Genomic DNA, 21,507 nt, shown 5'->3' on the forward strand with positions numbered 1-21,507 from the left:
AGCTCCAGAGAGGTGTAAAAGTAATACCATGTCAACAAGTGCCTCTCACTCTGACCGATATTACACACACACACACACACACACACACACACACACACACACACACACACATACACACACAACGGAAGTGCAGTCAATCATCTGAAAAAAGACCGTGAAACACATACACTTTTCCACCAGCCGTGCCAACAAAAGTCCAAGCACAGCAAACCAACACCTGGTAATGACTGTCCCTCCACATCCTTACCTGAAGACACACTATTATAAAATAGGAGGCTGCTTTAACAAGGACATTCGTTTTCATTTGATGCAGGTTGATGTAGCCTTCCACTGTCCTGCAACGATTATTTAAGACCAGGACTTGAACCTGCCTGCAGTGCCAGCCTGTGTTATTGCCATGCAAACTGGAGAGACATACATTTGATGGCTGTTTAACTGGCTGAGAAGTAGAGGCTGTTAAAACCAGAATGTGCCCACTTGTTCAAAAACATTTCATAGGCAGCCTCACCCAGACGTGTTAAAAGGAGAAGTAAAAATGATTTAAAAGAAAACAGAAAATGTGTGAAGGAAGAGAGGCTTGACTTAAGTGGTAAGATAGACCCCAGAGTGCCCTTTTCACTGCTTAAACTCTCTACCTCTCTAAACTGGAGCTGGGGGCAGAGAGAGAGTGAGAGAGAGAGAAAGAGAACATGTAGAGAGTTTGGATCATAAGGGGAGGAGAAAGGTGGAGAAAAGGGAGAATAAGTGTAGTGAGAGAAAGTCTCCACCTTTTTCCCCAAATTGAGTTCATTTGATAGTTATCTTACTTTTGATCTAATGAACTGTCTTTAACTGCTATGACAAGATTGTTGTACCTGTAAACTGCATGGCAATAAAGCATATTTTACCTTTTTGAGAGAGAGAGCGAGAGAAGAAGGAGATCGAGGAGACAAAGTAGGAGCATGTGGAGTGTGTCAGGCAGAGCGAGAGAAAGAGAGAGAGAGAGAGTGGAGGAGCCCAGCCCAGTTGCCTGGGGAGAAAACTGCTCTGCAGTTGCTGACTCAGGACTCTCTTTGTTTCACTGCGCTCTCTCTCCCTCGCCCGCCCGCTCTCTCTCTCTCTCTCTCTCTCTCTCCCACTCTCTCCCTCTGGTGTGTAACCCCCCAACATCTGCTGTTTTTCCATGCAGCTCTCCTCTCTCTCTCTTTCTTTCCCCCTGTCCCACTCGTGCAGCCTGCCCTCTCACTTTTAGTGACATTTTCGCCATCTGTGTTCCGCTAACCATCATAGCTCATGTGATGAAAACAGATAAAGCAGAAAATACTAATACATCTACAATAGTTTTCTCTGCCCTTTTCATGCTCTACTAAGAGCACTTCAGGACTCGAACCAGCGTTAAGTTTAGAGGCTTTTTATATCGCTCCAGCAGCAGGGAGAGTTTCCAGGCCAGCCATTGGCAGCCAGGCAGGGCACACGGGAGTGGTACAGCCTGGAGAATAGAGACTGATACTTTATAGGGAGGGAGGGAGAAACACAGATGCCAGCCTTACAGGGTCTAAGCTGACAGGGCCTCACAGGGAACCTAAAGTCACATACCTTCCCCAGAGAGAAAGATAAAACTGAGGGAATATGAGTGGTGGGATAAGTAGTGAGTTAGGAGAAAGATAGAAGCCAGGGAAAATGGATGAGAGAAAAGAGAGCGACCCAGGGGTGGGGATGAGGAGTAAAAAAATGTGGATTGATAGCAGTCTTGTAGAAAAACTGAAAGAGAGAGATGCTGCTTATAAACAGGGCAAGGTGACCAGGAACAATAGTTTGGTTAAACAGTACAAATACGACCTACGCAGATTGATCAAGATGGCGAAACACAAGTATAGGGACAAAGTGGAGGAGAAATTCAGCAGGTTGGATACAAGGCGTGTGTGGCAGAGGCTCCTAGTGATCACGGATTAAAAGAAGAAAGCCAGCCACATCGCAGTCACCAACGCCACCCTACCGGAGGAGCTAAACACCTTTTACTCATGATTTGAACAATATGACCCTGAGCTGCAGAGAGCCCGTGATGACAATGTGGGCTACACACTCGCAGTCTCTACTGAGGACGTATGTAAGTCATTCAAAAGTGTTAACCCTCGCTAGGCTGTCGGGTCAGACGGCATCCCTAGCCATGCTCTCAGAGCATGTGCAGACCAGTTGGCTGTTGTGTTCTCTATCTAGCTCAGGCTGCTATACCCACCTGCTTCAAGATGTCCACTCTCATCCCTGTGCCCAAGAAACCGACCAGTAGCACTCTCTTCCATCATCATGAAGTGCTTTGAGAGGCTGATCAAAGACCATATCACCTCCCTTCCTGACACACTTGACCATCTTCAATTTGCCTACCGCCCTGACAGATCCACGGAAGACGCAATCACCATTGCAATTTCCAGATGCCTGAAGGTACCACGTTCATCTGTACAAACAATAGTAAGCAAGTATAAACACCATGGGACCACGCAGCCGTCATACCGCTCAGGAAGGAGACGCCTTCTGTCTCCTAGAGATGAACGTACTTTGGTGCGAAAAGTGCAAATCAATCCCAGAACAACAGCAAAGGACCTTGTGAAGATGCTGAAGGAAACGGGTACAAAAGTATCTATATCCACAGTAAAACGAGTCCTATATCAACATAACCTGAAAGGCCGCTCAGCAAGGAAGAAGCCATTGCTCCAAAACCGTCATAAAAAAAGCCAGACTACGGTTTGCAACTGCACATGGAGACAAAGATCGTACTTTTTGGAGAACTGTCCTCTGGTCTGATGAAACAAAAATAGAACTGTTTGGCCATAATGACCATCGTTATGTTTGGAAGAAAAAGGGGAAGGCTTGCAAGCCGAAGAACACCATCCCAACCGTGAAGCACGGGGGTGGCAGCATGATGTTGTGGTGATGCTTTGCTGCAGGAGGGACTGGTGCACTTCACAAAATAGATGGCCTCATGGCGATGGAAAATGATGTGGATATATTGAAGCAACATCTCAATACATCAGTCAGGAAGTTCAAGCTTGGTCGCAAATGGGTCTTCCAAATGGACAATGACCCCAAGTATACTTCCAAAGTTGTGGCAAAATGGCTTATGGACAACAAAGTCAAGGTATTGGAGTGGCCATCACAAAGCCCTGACCTAAATCCTTTAGAAAATTTGTGGACAGAACTGAAAAAGTGTGTGCGAGCAAGGAGGCCTACAAACCTGGCTCAGTTACACCAGCTCTGTCAGGAGGAATGGGCCAAAATTCACCCAACTTATGCTACCAAATATATCTATATATATATTTTTTTACCCCTTTTTTCTCCCCAATTTCGTGGTAGTAGTAACAGTCTTGTCTCATCGCTGCAACACCCGTACGGATTCGGGAGAGGCGAAGGTTGAGAGCCACAACCCAACATAGCCACACTGCTTCTTGACACAACGCACATCCAACCCGGAAGCTAGCCACACCAATGTGACGGAGGAAACACCGTCCACCTGGCGACCTGGTCAGTGTGCACTGCGCCCGGCCCGTCACAGGAGTCGCTAGTGCGCGATGAGACAAGGATATCCCTGCCGGCCAAACCCTCCCTAACCCGGGCGACGTTGGGCCAATTGTGAGTCGCCCCATAGACCTCCCGGTCGCGGCCTGGCTGCGACAGAGCCTGGGCTCGAACCCAGAATCTCTGGTGGCACAGCTAGCACTGCGATGCCTTAGACCACTGCGCCACCCGGGAGGCTTCCCAAATATTAATTGATTGTTTGTAAACTTCTGACCCACTGGGAATGTGATGAAAGAAATATAAGCTGAAATAAAGCATTCTCTCTACTATTATTCTGACATTTCACATTCTTAAAATAAAGTGGTGATCCTAACTAAAACAGGCAATTTTTACTAGGATTAAATGTCAGGAATTGTCAAAAACTGAGTTTAAATTTGGCTAAGGTGTATGTAGACTTCCGACCTCAACTGTATGTGAGGATGCTGTTCATCGACTACAGCTTGGCCTTCAATACCATAGCGCCCTATAAGCTCATTACAAAGCTCACGGCCCTGGGTCTGAACTCCTCCCTATGCAACTAGGTCCTGGACTTCCTGACGGGCCGCCCCCGGGTGGTGAAGGTAGGCAACATTACCTCCTCGACACTGATTCTCAACATGGGGGCCCCACAAGGGTACGTCTTCAGTCCCCTCCTGTATTCCCTGTATACCCACGAGTGAGTGGCTTCACATAGTTCCAACGCCATCCTCAAGTTTGCTGACGACACAATAGCAGTAGGCCTGATTTCCAATAACAGGGAGGAGGTAGGCACTCTGATGGCGTGGTGCCAGGTAAACAACCTCTCCCTCAACATTAGCAGAACAAAAAGAGCTGATTGTGGACTTCAGGAGGAACCAGGCTGGACATCCTCATCAACAGCGCCGCCGTGGAGACGGCCAAATTCTCAGAGAAGCTGAAATGCTCTAACCACATGGACACTGTGGTGAAGAAGGCATGACAGCGAATCTTCAACCTCAGGAGGCTGAAGAAATTAGGCCTGTACCCAAGGGCCCTCAAGGGGTGACTCACAGCCTGGTACGGAAACTTCACCACCGCACACCACAAGGCTCTTCAGAGGGTGATACGTGCAGCCAAAAGCACTGCCTGCCCTACAGGACACCAACAACACCTGGAGTCGCAGGAAGGCCAATAACGTCATCAGGGACCCAAGCCACGCCCTGTCCTCAATAGTTTCTACCCCCAGACCATCAGGCTGCTGAATAGCCACCACTAGTCAGCTACCTGCTTCCCCCTCCCCCTGCTACTCCCCCTATTGACATTTCACCTCCACACCCCATCAACGGTCACTTACCTTAAATGCTGCTCCCCCTACGCATACCCCCCCCCCCCACAGACTTTTTCTCTGCCCCCACCCCAACGACACTCATCACTGTTGCAGTTGTTAATATGTACTGTATATTCTAGATTTTTCATTATAATAATTGGTATTGTTTTTATTTCACTTGGTCGCCACACACCCACAATAGTCATGCTGTTCCCCCTATGGTCACCCCTCCCCCACCCCCTAAACACTCTTTTCACCCTAATGGACATTTCTTTTTTTCATCAATGCTACAGTTATGATGTATATAGTGTTATTTCTATTTGTTTTTTATTTATTTATTACCATTTTCATTATTTTATTTAACTTAATCCTGCATGTTGGAGCTCGGCGACTAAGATATTCACTGTACCCTGCAATCACACCTGCAGCCCTGTACATGTGACTATTAAACACTGTGAAACTGAGGAGAGGAATGAGAGAGAGCAGGATGGGACACACAGGTCAGACTAGACTGACCCTGACCTCATAGGATTCTCCACATCACACCATGTTACACTAAAAACCCTCTTACAACGTTTCCAAATGCTATCAGAACCCATTGTATGGAGTGTTTTCTGTGTAGTTATGTGAGCCAACACACTGAAATCTTATCAGGCAGAAAAATCACAGCTGGAGACATTAAATCAATAAATCATTGATTACATTGATTTTGGACCTTTTGCGTGTCGCACAAAACATCATCTGCATTACACCAGATACCAGTGGTTTTACACTCCAAATCATGACCCCCTCCTCTTCAGAACAACACTGCAATCGTGAGCTATAAATTTTACGACTTATCTCCTATGGCTGTGTGAGTGGAGCAGGCAGATGTTATGGGTGTGGAGAGGGAGCCTCAGACTTTCCTTTTTCCAGTGTGTGTGTGTGTTGTGTGTGTGTCAGGTGGTAGGAAACAGATTTAGGATACATTCTGACTTCATGTCATTACATGTAACAGCGCTATTTCAGATGAGGTCAAATAGATCGGCAAATAGCAGCTTTAAGAAGCCATCAGCCGCTCCTGATTAAGTATAGGCTTTCTATAGCAGGCCAGCCATTGGTTTTGGCTAATTAGTGGAGTGAAGGGTTCCTGGTTGCTGGACTGGGCCACGTCTTTAGTCCCGACCACACCGCGGGAACAGCAGGTATTAATAGCCCAACGATTGTTCTGGACATTTCAATTAAGGCCTGAAACAAGACCCAACATGGGATAGAACACGGAGTCTGGTGTGTGTGTGTTCGGTTTTTTAGTAAGCTGGAGTGGGGGTTTCTGGTTGGATGGTTTGGAAGAGTCTACCGTCTACCGTCTTACCGTCATGTCATAGCATCCACAGGAACGTCATCATCAGTCTGTATTTGTTATTCTGACAAAAAAACACACACACATACGAGCACAGTCACACATACGAGCACAGTCACACATACTCACACAGTCACACACTAACAGGGTCTATGATAGTGTCTGTGTACCGATCTGCAGATGAGAAGGAAAGACAGAGAAAAATAAGAGAAGTGAGGGGAGAAAGAGGAGGGAGAGAGGGGAGAAAGAGGAGGGAGAGAGGGGAGAAAGAGGAGGGAGAGAGGGGAGAAAGAGGAGGGAGAGAGGGGAGAAAGAGGAGGGAGAGAGGGGAGAAAGAAGAGGGAGAGAGGGGAGAAAGAGGAGGGAGAGAGAGGAGAAAGAGGAGGGAGAGAGAGGAGAAAGAGGAGGGAGAGAGTGGAGAAAGAGGAGTGAGAGAGGGGAGAAAGAGGAGAAAGGGGGAGAGAGAGGGAAGGCAAAAGAAAGAGAGAGGGGGAGGGAAGGAGAGAGGGCACAATGAGTCACACTTGTTAGTGAGTGTCACAGTGTCAGGGATCGTGACAGAGTCCAGACGCTAGACACCAGCTGCAGTGCCTCGTAAATAGACTGCTGTCTCGCAGGCACATTGGAGTGCATGTACGGATGCACGCACGCAGGCACGCAGGCACACACAAACACACACATATCCACAGACAGACTCACTTCTTGTGCTCAAATCCAGTTAAAGTGCCAGAATCCAACGTCAGCCATGCCTAAAGAGGAGAGGGGGTGGGGACTTACAAGATCCTTATTCAAGCCAATAGAACACCATATTTCCAAATGATCAACAATCCATAAAAAAAGCCCATGAGAAAAAGTGATCAAGTTCAGCCCAGGACTGACATTGAGACTAGCCCCAACACGTGTGTCTGTAATGGTGCATCTGTGTGGCTCAGTATCTGTGCGTCTAGTGTGCGCACGTTTGTAATGGGGTATTCCCCCTTCTCCCAGCCCTGTGATAATGAGGGGGGTAATGTGCTTCATCTGTCCCAGGGGGGGAGTCTTGCTGGAGGTTAGGGGTTAAACGCGCTGGGCCGTTCCTGCTGAGGCAGCGCTCTGTAAAGTGCAAGGTTTCATTGTACCAGATACAGAATGAAACTCCTGCACATTAGTCACGGTAGTAACAGCAAAGATTCCTCACTGTGCTTAACTCCTTCTGCACCGCAGCCCAACTACAGCCAGATACAGGCAAGGATGCAACAGTTACCATGCACGTACTGTAACTCAACATACACATCAAATGTGCATGAGGCTGAAAGCAAGGGCCGCTGGGCCGATGGAACACGGGATCAGATTCATCAGCTCATCAAGGAGGAGTCACGAAGTGACTTCTGAGTGGCCTTTTCTCTTTCTCTCCTCTCTTTGTTTCTCTTCTTCCTCAGTCTTCTTCTCCATGGTGTTGAGCAACCCTCCCACGGCGGGCCAGGGCCGGGCTACAGTATACACTACACTCTCTCTCTGTGGCCTGGGAGGAGCTGAGGAGGTGGTGAAGGTAAACAGACCCTTACCCCAGTTAGTTAGAGTTACTGTATGCATCATCATCATCAGAGAGCGAGAGAGAGCCTCAGTCAACTCCACCACAAGACAAAGAGTGGCGCAATGACAGACAGACTAGCAACGTCGACAAACTCATAACACAGAGACACAATTGCCATTGTGAAGAAAGGTGATTTAGGTTCCTTATTCAACACAATTACACCCGCTCACAGAGTTTCTGTGATCTCAGTAGTCCAAACAATCTTCCTGGATTTGTGTACTCAAAAAAACAAGCAATATTTACAGTGTGAAACGAAGATAGTGCTTATTACTGTACTCTTGCTGCAATCTTGTTTCTGACTCATAACCCCCAAAAAGCAACAGGCTTTGACTGGATAGCGTCCTACTGAGGGTTCAACTCAGAAGACCAAGATGGCTTCTGTCCTCTCCACATCTACTTTCCTTCATCCACACTGATCTGTAACAACTAGACAAGTGAAAGAGAATACCCTTGAATACACACACACACACACACACACACAAACTCTTTCATAACCTCTGTATTGTGTAGACATCTGCGTTGGCTCAGAGTCTCTCTCCAGACCATTTGTTCGGTGCAACAAAAAAAAAAATGCAATTTGATCCTAATTAGATCAAAATGTACACTGTAGCATGAAATACGTGGTGATCAGTACAGAGGACCAGAAACTTGTGCTGTTTGTTTTCATTAGGCCACGTCTCATAGAACAATACACTGACATTTCTATTCTAACTAAACAATAAACCCAGCTGAGACTCCACATGTTGTTTCTGGCCATACGCTGAAGAATAACAAAACAACAATTAGAAACGGGCCAATTTGAGCCCTGAATACTGATTGGCTGACAGCCATGGTATATTAGACCGTATACCACGGGTATAACAAAACATTTATTTTTACTGCTCTAATTACGTTGGTAACCAGTTTATAATAGCACTAAGGAACATCGGGGGTTTGTGGTATATGGTCAATATACCACGGCTAATATACCGCTGCGTTGCGTCGTGCCTAAGAACAGCCCTTAACCGTGGTATATTGGCAATATACCACGCCCCCTCGGGCCTCTCTCATTACAAGTCCACTTACTATCAACAGCACTATCAGCACCAACGAACATGTGACAGGGACTAGTGAGGGAGGTATACCGAGAGACTCACACCATGCATTCACCATCTATTTACACACACTAGGGAAGAGACAGAGGACCTCTTACAGAACCAGGTTTGTCACACTGAAACACACACAGTGACAGTACACAGAGGTGTGTGGGGGATTGGCAGAGGACGGGGGTGGGGTGGGGTGTGAGGGGAGCCCTTACCCCGGGCTTGTCACAGAGATGCAGGCTGTTGAAGGAGTCTACTGCGAACACCTCCCCATCCGGAGACCAGGACATGGAGGTCACAGGGTAGTCATGTGACGAGGACGTGTAGAGCAGACGACCATAGCTGTTCCACACCTGAGAGAGAGAGGAGGAGGGAGATGACGGAAGGAGGGGGAGCGAGCGAGAGAGAGGTGGGAGAAGGAACAGGGTCAATTACACAGTGTTGTGACTGTGTGATGCACACATTATAACATAGACAATCATTTTTGGATCACGGGACACACTTGACCTTGTATTTACAGTCCTCTCCACTTGACAGTATCAGGTCATTCGCAGAGTTCCAGTCCGTCTTCAGAATGGTCCCATCATGGGACTTCCACTGGGGAGAGGAATGGATGGAGGGAGCGAGGAACAAGGGAGAGAGGAGAGAGCAGAGAGAGAGCAGATGTTTATCCAAGAGCAGGGATATTCTCCAAACACAACCAATACAATCAGGATCGCACCTCAGTTAACCAGTCCCAGGCTCTGTCCCACACCTGAGAGACAGAGGGAGGGAAAGAAAGAGAGAGAGGGGGGAAGGGGGGGTAGATGGGGAGAAGGGGGGGTAGATTAGGAGAAGGGGAGAGAGGTTGAATGAGAGAGGGGGGAAGGGGGGGTAGATGGGGAGAAGGGGATAGAGGTTGAATGAGAAAGGGGGGCCCAGGTCCATATCAATATACTACCCGCTGGGCTGCAGGCTAATATGACTCTGAGTTTTTTTGTTGTCAAGGACAAGCCGGAGAAGACTGCAGGGAGAGTTCACACACAGGAGACATGATAAAGAAAATACAGGGGAGAGGAGAGGGTTCTTATCAGAAGGAGCATAGAGGACAGAGAGAGAGCTAGAGCTGAAGGTCGAGCGAGGTGCTCTCTCTGACAGCCTCCCAGTCTGCTCTGTGTTAATGTAATAGCGTGGACTTGGCTCTAATTGGAAACAGGGCAGAGCCTTCACAGGTCGCCACGGGGACGAGATCACACACACGACCCCGTCAGAGACCCCATTACATCTCTGTAATACACACACACTAACTAACTCACACACCCCAGCGTTCGCCAAGTGACTTACTGACACATCCTGATGTGCTGCTTATTGTTCAGCATACTGAATGGGACTGGGGAAAATCTTCAGAATAGTTTCCCCTTCAAAAATTCAGGAAAGGTTGGACAGTCACACACGTCAATGCTCATGAGATGTATCGACCAACAGATAACCAGAGGCATGTGCCATAAAAGGAGGACAAGAGGAGTCAACTCAGTCATTATCTCCTTTCTCCTCCTACCATGTGAAGGTTATCACTACAACTCCTGATCTTCACCCCCCCCTGCCTCCCCAAACCCCTCTCCCTCCCACGGGTCTGTCTCTCCCAGAGGGAGCAGGGGGGTGAGGTGAGGGGGTTATAGGAGTTGGGGGATGGGGGGATTGCAGGGGTCACAGAGTTGTGCAGGGGGCTTCTCCATACACAGCCAGCTGTTGCTCTGCTCAGGGGGGGTGAAGGGGTGGTGAGGTGAGAGGGGTGAAGGGGGGAACACTAAACCCTCTGGTGTTTACTCAGGGTCCCAGGCACAATTCAGTGCCAAAAAGAACAATAAACAAATGTACATGAACAAGGAAAATACTCACTGTAGTGCGAGGTCTTCAATCCCCACACACACAGTCACACTTACAGTACCTGTTGGACCTTGGCGCTGGGTTGCAGGGGCCTGATTATCAGCAGTCTGCATGACGTGTACAGGATCCTATCAGAGTCCGGGCTCCAGGCCACCGAGTATACAGGAGACCCTGAGAGAGAGGCGCGCGCACACACACACACACACACACACACACACACACACACACACACACACACACACACACACACACACACACACACACACACACACACACACACACACACACACACACACACACACACCAGGATAGGTGAGGAATCACACTGCTGAGCAATGTTCATGTGATTAAACAATAACTTTTATAATAGTATTTTCATAACACAACCATTAAAAATTATGAAAACTGAAACTTGTTTAAGGCCATTTCACAGTTGCATCTCCTCCTCAAACAGCGTGACATATAATAAAGTAATTCTGTCAGTAGAAGATCCACTAGTTACTTGACTCTGGTTTCATGAAAGCATTGACTAGCTATCACACAGAGTTTGCCTCGAGGCAGTCCTTATCAAATAGGGAGAAGTGCTTGGTATGCCTTACAAACACAGAGACGGAGACACTGCAGTAGCTGGAGGAGATTGCATTTCTAATTTCTACACCACAGCAGTGTCATACTTACTCTGAGGGTTCACTTCGTACAGCCTGTAGGAATGGGATTTAGTATGTAAAGCTTGCTTCAATCCTGCAGACCTGGCTATGTGTCACAGCAAGACAGCTGAGCATTAAGAGAAACCTGCCTAAAACGTGTGTGTGTGTGTGTGTGTGTGTGTGTGTTTGTGTGTGTGTGTGTGTGTGTGTGTGTGTGTGAGGGAGAGAGGGAGAGAGAGGCAGGCTGACATTTAACCCTGCTCCAGGTGCTTGCGGTTTCTCACAAATGCTAAGAGGTCACATGATTGCGGGCTGACAATGAGAGACGGCTGAGACTAGTTCTCTCTGCCCCCCCCCCCCCCCCCCTCTCTCTTTCTCCCCCTCTCCCACACAAATGGGACACGGTTACATCATCGCACTCAAGACTCACAACAATGGCCCCCAGCTGTACCTGTGACTCCTGCAGTGTGTGTGTGTGTGTGTGTGTGTGTGTGTGTGTGTGTGTGTGTGTGTGTGTGTGTGTCTGCATAAGGGGGAGCAACACCTGCACAGAATGCATCTGCAGTGTGGATGCACCTGTTAGGAGACACCACCAGTTCCTCCATGCGCTCTACAAATCTGTACGTGCAGCAGTGGCTGTGCAGCTCACTCCCTCTCAAGCCTGTCCAGTCAATGCCATGGTTCACAATCACAACAGCACAGACGGACACATTAAACAGAGGACTGAGGGAGAAATAGAGCCCGTTCATTTGGCAGAATGCATCCACTCCACATCAACGCAGAAATGTTGAGAACACTGAAGATATTTCAAATGGCAGAATGAATCAATTAATAAGAGACCCATCTGTATGCGAGTACTGGATAGAGAGATTTATCATTAAGAGTCTTTTTTATAGATTTTAATAAAACTCCACTCCAATAAACCTTTAAAACTTTATGGTGCTTTTAATAAAAATGGAACTGGAGGATTGGCTGCAATTTCAACTGTATCCAGCAGCATTACACCCTAATAGTCCAACACACACACACACACACACACACACACCTCTCCCTCTGCCAGATTGTCATCTTAAATCATCTGGCTGGACTAAATCACTGTTAACACAAAGGCCATCTTTCAGATCATCGCACCGGCCTAGTTTACAGCAGTTTCAAATACACACACTGTACGCACACACACAAATCCCGACTGTGGAAGTACATTTGAAAGTCAAAAAATTGTAAGAACATGAGGCATATCCTGGAGTGCTTCAAACTGTATTAGTCTATCTATATGTACGGTGACGACATTATCTAGGTTACTATATAACCTCTGTTCTCAGAGCTGTCTAATGGCAGCGCATCATGCTCCACTTGGGGTCAACCAAAAGCTCAGTTTAAGCAGAGAAACTTTCGTGTCATGGCACAGAGGGAAGGGCTTCCTGAATACACATGAACAGTATTGTACCCGTCTGTGACAAGCCTTTTCCCTTTTCATCAGATCCCTTTCTCTCTCTCTCTCTCTCTCATCCAGTGAGGTGCCCTCAAAAGCAGAAGAGGCCTTAATGAACACTGCGGTCTGTATGTGAGAATATAATTGGAGGCTGTGTTGCCTTATGTTTACAAAATGTCCACCAGTGCAGTCTATCTCTCTGTAACTCACGTTGCTGTGTTCATGGGTTTGACCTCATTACAACTGTCCCAGGCCCGGCCCAAGCCACAGCAGCAGCAGGTCCTCTGACTGGGCACACCAGAGTGTGAGAGAACTACCGACGGCTTGAGAAAGCACCAGGGTGACACACTCAGCCCCTATGATTAATAGCATGCATCCTCATTCACACATGGATAGTGAAATAACATCCTAGTTCCAAATTGAGATTTCAAAATTAGTTCAATGATTCATTCAATAAGTACAGTGATTAATTCAGTGAAAGCCAATATCAATATACATGTTGTGTGTAAAAGCACATTCAGTACTTGGACTGGTTCTGTTAGAGAGTAACAGAACCACCTGTAGGTGACTTTACAGACAGGGACATGGCTGATCTGAGTACAGCAATGGTACAGTACAAGACCTGACATGTTAGTGTTAACCACACAGCACCAGCAGGCGTCCACATGCTTTCCCATCCAAAACAGTTTGTGCATATATTATGATGACATTTTGGGATGTTTAAGTTCGATTTGGTCTTCAGCGAGGGTTTTGTCGACTGTTCGTGCGCACAACATTTTTTTCTTGAGGCAAACCGAAGTAGGTAGACGAAGTCTATGCCCTGTTGATAGGTCAACAGTAGCGATTCTTCAATTAAGTATTTGTTGTCATTTGTTTTCATGCAAATCTTTTCACTTGAGAAATACTGCACCAAACATCTTAGTTAGATGTAAAATTGCACGACTAAAATGTCCTTGGAATATACGTCAAAATAATTACAGATTTCTTGAGTTATCGTGGGATTAATTCTGACTATTTTGAGGAAGTGTATATTGGCTATGGCATATGAAGAAGGACAAACAGAACTATTGCCGCAAAGGTATTTTAAGGGAGTATGCGAGCACAGTTGTTCAGTTCGACTAGGCGCCAGCTGAACCGAAGCATGCTGACAACACCGGGCTGGAAGATTAGCATACACACACACACACGCTCACATACACCTCTTCACACAGAGAGAGTGCAATGCTGGCTCTACACTGTGGAGCAACTGCACCACAAAAACTACAGGGCCCCATTCTGACAAAACAGGAAATTGTTAAAAGGGACAATATTTGTGGCTGCATTTGTTTCAAAACAAAGTGTGGCTATGCACTACGAGTCTGCTGCACTCCAAATTTGTTTTGAAATACAGTCATTTCTGAGCTGAGTGTTTGAAAGGATAGTTTGCAACTTTTTTTCCTAGTAATCTTACCTGGCCAAGGTGGACCTCAGCATGCCACTCTTAGACCAGATCTTGACGTGGCCCGTCCTCCCCAGCTGAGGAAACAACATCAACAATCTAAGTTACAACCTGCGGCAGTTATAACAAACTTGTTACTGAGCAGCGTATTACATTTTAGTGTTCTTGTTGTGTGTGTTTATTACCCTGTGTCCCCCTCACCTGTGATGAGAGCGGTCCCGTCGTAGTACCATCTCCTGGCTAACACAGCTCCTTTGTGGGCCTCCACACTCTTCTCAATAAGGCCCATCTTAAGAGGCCAGGTGGAGCTTACCTACAGACGGACAACAGAACCGACAGGTAGAAGACAGGTACAGTCCATTAGATATGAAGGAAATATACTGTCTAAACGGTCTCTCCATTTCTAAATCTCACTTGAGAGGCAACAAACAGTCAAAAGGCATGATAAAAGCATATGGCATGATGTGAGGAGAGTTAATAAATACAAAAGACCAGGAATATAGGCACTCGGCCTCACACATAAACAAACTGAGATAAACATACAGAATTGTAACCCATAGAGTCAGGTTCCAATACATAATGCCTTTTGTTCCACTGTCCTGGTTGGTAGCTACCTCCCGAAGACACGTTTTTTTTTACACAAGACGGAAGAATGAAAGCAAAGTCTCTCTGCTGCTTAAATGAAACAGTTTCCTATCTGCTAGAGACGGGGAGCGATCAGGCATGGAGACAGTTATCAAAGACACTAGCCTACCATATACTTTGTGGCGGTGAGTATTAAAAAATACAGAGTGTTCTATGTAATTTCTGGTTGCCTAAAACTGCAAATCAGCATGATGCTTCTCTCTCCAGTTTCTATATTTGGATGTCCTAACAAATGTGAATGTCGCCGACCCAGAAAAACAGGTAGTGTGTATACGACCACGCTGTATTAAAAGGACGCTCAGAATTATAAAAGCCTTTTAAAAATGTCAATTCTATTAAAGACCCGACTGTTAAACACCACATTCAAGCTGCTCCCAGAATTTGCTCTGTCTGTCAGTACTATGAACCAAAACCATTTTTGACATATCGCCTCAGACAGAGGCCCACGCACCAAATGAGGTTGGAGAAAGCCACAAAAGTTACTATAGATTTTCCCCACCCACCAAAGCTATACATCTGTGGTTTCTATTTAACCATTTCATAGCAATGTGAAGTTTCACTGACATTAAAAACAGAAACCAGAAAAATGTGCCGTTACAAGCTGCAGTGGAGCATTTTGCCAATCCACCCCAACATGTTGAGGTTGCTGTGCATTAGGATATAGGACTATTACGCCAAAAACATATACACTGCCTCTCCATAGAGGAGACCAATGACTTGCTCTAAAAAGTAGTCGATTGTGACAATATTACCTATATGATGACTATAATCATTCTGTACCAGAAAGACAGATGCAAACATTTTCATGACTCCATGGTCTGCCAGGGAAAATTGTTGCTTCAGTTTGTGGGTGTGTTTATGCAACCCTACACTGCCATTATCATTGTGACCACACGTCGCCTGCCATCGCCGCACATCTCCACTCTGTGTGTTTAGAGCTGATGTAGACAGAGCCCTCTGCAAGGAATCAGGTTTGAGGACTTAGCGAGGTAACTTTTGTCATCTCTGAGTTCAACTTGGGATAACCGGTACCACGAAGGTGGCTCACCATTTAGCCAGGTACATTTCTATGACAATGAATCCTTCAGAACTAACCTAATCCGAGCAGGCTAACTCAGGGCTAACTCCATTTATCCTGAATGAAGTGTCTGAGCCATGAGTTGAGGACCAATGAAATCAGATACCATCCCTCTTGCAAAGATTGTGTCATCATCCTCTTCATCTGAGGAAGACGGCAGATCAAATATTTTATTCAAATGTTTTTTTGCGTGTAAAAAAGTAATGTTAAAATATATATCGCATTACACATTTAGTAGACAGCATTTGCTTTCCAAACTGTACATTTTTCCCGTGATTGCAAGAAGGCAAACCGACAGCCGCAACCAACCATAGACATACAGTATAATGCATAGATGGCAGTTCCCATTCAAGTCAAGACAGGCAGCCATTGTTAGTGTACCCATGAGTTTAACAGTCAAATTGCCAGGGTTAGAGACTCCCAAACCCTTCTATGGATTATAAATACGGTGACTTCAGAAAGTATTCAGACCCCTTTACTTTTTCCACATTTTGTTACGTTACAGCCTTATTCTAAAATTGATTAAATAAAACTACTTCCTCATCAATCTATACACAATACCCAATAATGACAAAGCGAAAACACGTTTTTAGAAATGTTTGCAAATTTATTAAAAACAAAAAACAGAAATACCTTACATACATAAGTATTCAGATCCTTCGCTATGAGACTCGAAATTGAGCCCAGGTGCATCCTGTTTCCAGTGATCATCCTTGAGATGTTTCTACAACTTGATTTAGTCCACCTGTGGTAAATTCAATTGATTGGATATGATTTGGAAAGGCACACATCTGTCTATATAAGGTCGCACAGTTGACAGTGCATGTCAGAGCAAGAACCGAGCAATGAGGTCGAAGGAATTGTCCGTAGACATCCGAGACAGGATTGTGTCGAGGCACAGATCTGGGGACTCTTCCTAGAGCTGGCCGCCACGCCAAACTGAGCAATCGGGGGACAAGGGCCTTGTGAGTGAGGTGACCAAGAAGCCGATGGTCACTCTGACAGAGCTCTAGAGTTCCTCTGTGGAGATGGGAGAACCTTCCAGAAGGTCAACCATCTCTGCAGCACACCACCAATCAGGCCTTTATGGTAGAGTGGCCAGACGGAACCTGCTCCTCAGTAAAAAGCACATGACAGCCCACTTGTAGTTTGCCAAAAGGCACCTAAAGAACTCTGACCATGAGAAACAAGATTCTCTGGTCTGATAAAACCAAGACAACTCTTTGGCCTGAATGCCAAGCGTCACTGGCACCATCCTTACGGTGAAACATGTTGGTGGCAGCATTATGCTGTGGGGGGGGATGTTTTTCAGCGGCAGGGACTGGGAGACTAGTCAGGATCGAGGCAAAGATGAACGGAGCAAAGTACAGAGAGACCCTTGATGAAAACCTGCTCCAGAGTGCTCAGGACCTCAGACTGGGACGAAGGTTCACCAACAAACGACCCTAGGCACACAGCCAAGACAAATCAGGAGTAGCTTCGGTACAAGTCTCTGAATGTCCTTGAGTGGCCCAGCCAGAGCCTGGACTTGAACCCGATCGAACATCTCTGGAGAGACCTGAAAATAGCTGTGCAGCAACGCTCCCCATCCAACCTGACAGAGCTTGAGAGGATATGCAGAGAAGAATGAGAGAAACTCCCCGAATACGGGTGTGCCAAGCTTATAGCATCATACCCAATAAGACTCAAGGCTGTAATCGCTGCCAAAGGTGCTTCAACAAAGTACTGAGTAAAGGGTCTGAATACTTATGTACAGTCGTGGCCAAATGTTTTGAGAATGACACAAATATTAATTTTCACAAAGTTTGCTGCTTCAGTGTGTTTAGATATTTTTGTCAGATGTTACTATGGAATACTGAAGTATAATTACAAGCATTTCATAAGTGTCAATGGCTTTTATTGACAATTACATGAAGTTGATGCAAAGAGTCAATATTTGCAGTGTTGACCCTTCTTTTTCCTCTGCAATCCGCCCTGGCATGCTGTCAATTAACCTCTGGCAGCCCATTCTTGCATAATCAATGCTTGGAGTTTGTCAGAATTTGTGGGGTTTTGTTTGTCCACCCGCCTCTTGAGGATTGACCACAAGTTCTCAATGGGATTTTCCTGGCCATGGACCCAAAATATCGATGTTTTATTCTCTGAGCCACTTAGTTATCACTTTTGCCTTATGGCAAGGTGCTCCATCATGCTGGAAAAGGCATTGTTCGTCACCAAACTGTTCCTGGATGGTTGGGAAAAATTGCTCTCAGAGGATGTGTTGGTACCATTCTTTATTCGTGGCTGTGTTCTTAGGCAAAATTGTGAGTGAGCCCACTCCCTTGGCTGAGAAGCAACCCCACACATGAATGGTCTCAGGATGCTTTACTGTTGGCATGACACAGGGCTGATGGTAGCGCTCACCTTGTCTTCTCCGGACAAGCTTTTTTCCGGATGTCCCAAACAATCAGAAAGGGGATTCATCAGAGAAACTGACTTTACCCCAGTCCTCAGCAGTCCAATCCCTGTACCTTTTGCAGAATATCAGTCTGTCCCTGATGTTTTTCCTGGAGAGAAGTGGCTTCTTTGCTGCCCTTCTTGACACCAGGCCATCCTTCAAAAGTCTTCGCCTCACTGTGCATGCAGATGCACTCACACCTGCCTGCTGCCATTCCTGAGCAAGCTCTGTATTGGTGGTGCCCCGATCCCGCAGCTGAATCAACTTTAGGAGACGATCTTTGCGCTTGCTGGACTTCTTCACAACAATTGAACCGCTCTCCCTGAAGTTCTTGATGACCCGATAAATGGTTGATTTAGTTGCAATCTTACTGACAGCAATATCCTTGCCTGTGAAGCCCTTTTTGTGCAAAGCAATGATGACGGCACATGTTTCCTTGCAGGTAACCATGGTTGACAGAGGAAGAACTGATTCCAAGCACCACCCTCCTTTTGAAGCTTCCAGTCTGTTATTCGAACTCAATCAGCATGACAGAGTGATCTCCAGCCTTGTCCTCGTCAACACTCACACCTGTGTTAACGAGAGAATCACTGACATGATATCAGCTGGTCCTTTTGTGGCAGGGCTGAAATGCAGTGGAAATGTTTTCTTGGGATTCAGTTCATTTGCATGGCAAAGAGGGACTTTGCAATTAATTACAATTCATCTGATCACTCTTCATAACATTCTGGAGTATATGCAAATTGCCATCATACAAACTGAGGCAGCAGACTTTGTGAAAATTAATATTTGTGTCATTCTCAAAACTTTTGGCCATGACTGTAAATATAATATTTCAGTTTTAAATGTAATAAATGAGCAAACACCAAATCCGACATTAACGATAAGTAATAAAATAAAAATGGCACTACTAAAAAGCTATTTCACACCATAGCCTGCTGAATTTTCAAGATATATTTTCTTTCATTTTGATTTCGACACAAATTTAAATGTGTCACTGACTCGCCCATGGATTGATGTTTCAACATTGTTTCAAAGAGCTTGACGTTTGAGTAACCACGTGCGACATACCTGTTCCGAGTCAGCGGCAGGCAGATGAGCAATATCCACAATATCCACCTTCATAGTACGGCTGAAGCCTGACCTGGAATGTGCAGCTAACTGAAGATGGCTAGCTTTATAAAAGCCTGAGTAGATCTAACTTGCTTCGTAGTATACCACTTAACACCTGGACACACAAAGAGCTTGTCAACCAGAGACATTTCACACAAACCATGCAGTTATGTACCTTGGGACTCATATCCTCTTTCACCTACCTAATTCAATATCAATTTGTCTTGTTGAATAATGTGAGAAAGTATCAGTTTTAAAATTCAACATTTACAGTGCCTTGCGAAAGTATTCGGCCCCCTTGAACTTCGCGACCTTTTGCCACATTTCAGGCTTCAAACATAAAGATATAAAACTGTATTTTTTTGTGAAGAATCAACAACAAGTGGGACACAATCATGAAGTGGAATGACATTTATTGGATATTTCAAACTTTTTTAACAAATCAAAAACTGAAAAATTGGGCGTGCAAAATTATTCAGCCCCTTTACTTTCAGTGCAGCAAACTCTCTCCAGAAGTTCAGTGAGGATCTCTGAATGATCCAATGTTGACCTAAATGACTAATGATGATAAATACAATCCACCTGTGTGTAATCAAGTCTCCGTATAAATGCACCTGCACTGTGATAGTCTCAGAGGTCCGTTAAAAGCGCAGAGAGCATCATGAAGAACAAGGAACACACCAGGCAGGTCCGAGATACTGTTGTGAAGAAGTTTAAAGCTGGATTTGGATACAAAAAGATTTCCCAAGCTTTAAACATCCCAAGGAGCACTGTGCAAGCGATAATATTGAAATGGAAGGAGTATCAGACCACTGCAAATCTACCAAGACCTGGCCGTCCCTCTAAACTTTCAGCTCATACAAGGAGAAGACTGATCAGAGATGCAGCCAAGAGGCCCATGATCACTCTGGATGAACTGCAGAGATCTACAGCTGAGGTGGGAGACTCTGTCCATAGGACAACAATCAGTCGTATATTGCACAAATCTGGCCTTTATGGAAGAGTGGCAAGAAGAAAGCCATTTCTTAAAGATATCCATAAAAAGTGTTGTTTAAAGTTTGCCACAAGCCACCTGGGAGACACACCAAACATGTGGAAGAAGGTGCTCTGGTCAGATGAAACCAAAATTGAACTTTTTGGCAACAATGCAAAACGTTATGTTTGGCGTAAAAGCAACACAGCTCATCACCCTGAATACACCATCCCCACCGTCAAACATGGTGGTGGCAGCATCATGGTTTGGGCCTGCTTTTCTTCAGCAGGGACAGGGAAGATGGTTAAAATTGATGGGAAGATGGATGGAGCCAAATACAGGACCATTCTGGAAGAAAACCTGATGGAGTCTGCAAAAGACCTGAGACTGGGACGGAGATTTGTCTTCCAACAAGACAATGATCCAAAACATAAAGCAAAATATACAATGGAATGGTTCAAAAATAAACATATCCAGGTGTTAGAATGGCCAAGTCAAAGTCCAGACCTGAATCCAATCGAGAATCTGTGGAAAGAACTGAAAACTGCTGTTCACAAATGCTCTCCATCCAACCTCACTGAGCTCGGGCTGTTTTGTAAGGAGGAATGGAAAAAAAATTCAGTCTCTCGATGTGCAAAACTGATAGAGACATACCCCAAGCAACTTACAGCTGTAATCGCAGCAAAAGGTGGCGCTACAAAGTATTAACTTAAGGGGGCTGAATAATTTTGCACGCCCACTTTTTCAGTTTTTGATTTGTTAAAAAAGTTTGAAATATCCAATAAATGTCGTTCCACTTCATGATTGTGTCCCACTTGTTGTTGATTCTTCACAAAAAAATACAGTTTATATCTTTGTGTTTGAAGCCTGAAATGTGGCAAAAGGTCGCAAAGTTCAAGGGGGCCGAATACTTTCGCAAGGCACTGTATTTTCTATGTTAACGGTGCCATAAACATGTTTCAGATAGCACTTTTTGGTTATCAAAATCTCTTACGAGAAAATCATTATTGGTAACTTGCTGTCAGTACTGGTGAGCACAAAGATCTCGGCCTGGGCCTGCTTCTTGCCTCC

The 21,507-nt window shown here is 45.6% G+C and overlaps 1 protein-coding gene and 1 non-coding gene across 2 annotated transcripts in view; both read right to left on the reverse strand.

Annotated features, from left to right (window-relative positions):
* Window positions 1-10,848, reverse strand: part of LOC110503790 (intraflagellar transport protein 80 homolog) — a gene marked incomplete at its 5' end in the record, with an annotated part of 70,754 nt that extends 59,906 nt beyond the window's left edge. Inside the window, 3 exon segments of the mRNA XM_036961068.1 lie at window positions 9,023-9,160; window positions 9,315-9,404; window positions 10,735-10,848. Of these exon segments, the coding sequence (XP_036816963.1) occupies window positions 9,023-9,160; window positions 9,315-9,404; window positions 10,735-10,848 (342 nt within the window).
* Window positions 10,849-10,950: 102 nt separating this feature from the next.
* On the reverse strand, window positions 10,951-19,784 carry LOC110503789. The gene is made up of 4 exons (XR_005039404.1): window positions 19,422-19,784; window positions 15,931-16,057; window positions 14,392-14,503; window positions 10,951-14,267 (listed from the first exon to the last, which is right to left on the reverse strand). It is a non-coding gene; the product is annotated as an uncharacterized LOC110503789 (transcript).
* Between the last annotated feature and the right edge of the window lie 1,723 nt (window positions 19,785-21,507).

The sequence above is a fragment of the Oncorhynchus mykiss genome, chromosome 24 (assembly GCF_013265735.2).
Source record: "Oncorhynchus mykiss isolate Arlee chromosome 24, USDA_OmykA_1.1, whole genome shotgun sequence".
Classification (NCBI taxonomy): domain Eukaryota; kingdom Metazoa; phylum Chordata; class Actinopteri; order Salmoniformes; family Salmonidae; genus Oncorhynchus; species Oncorhynchus mykiss.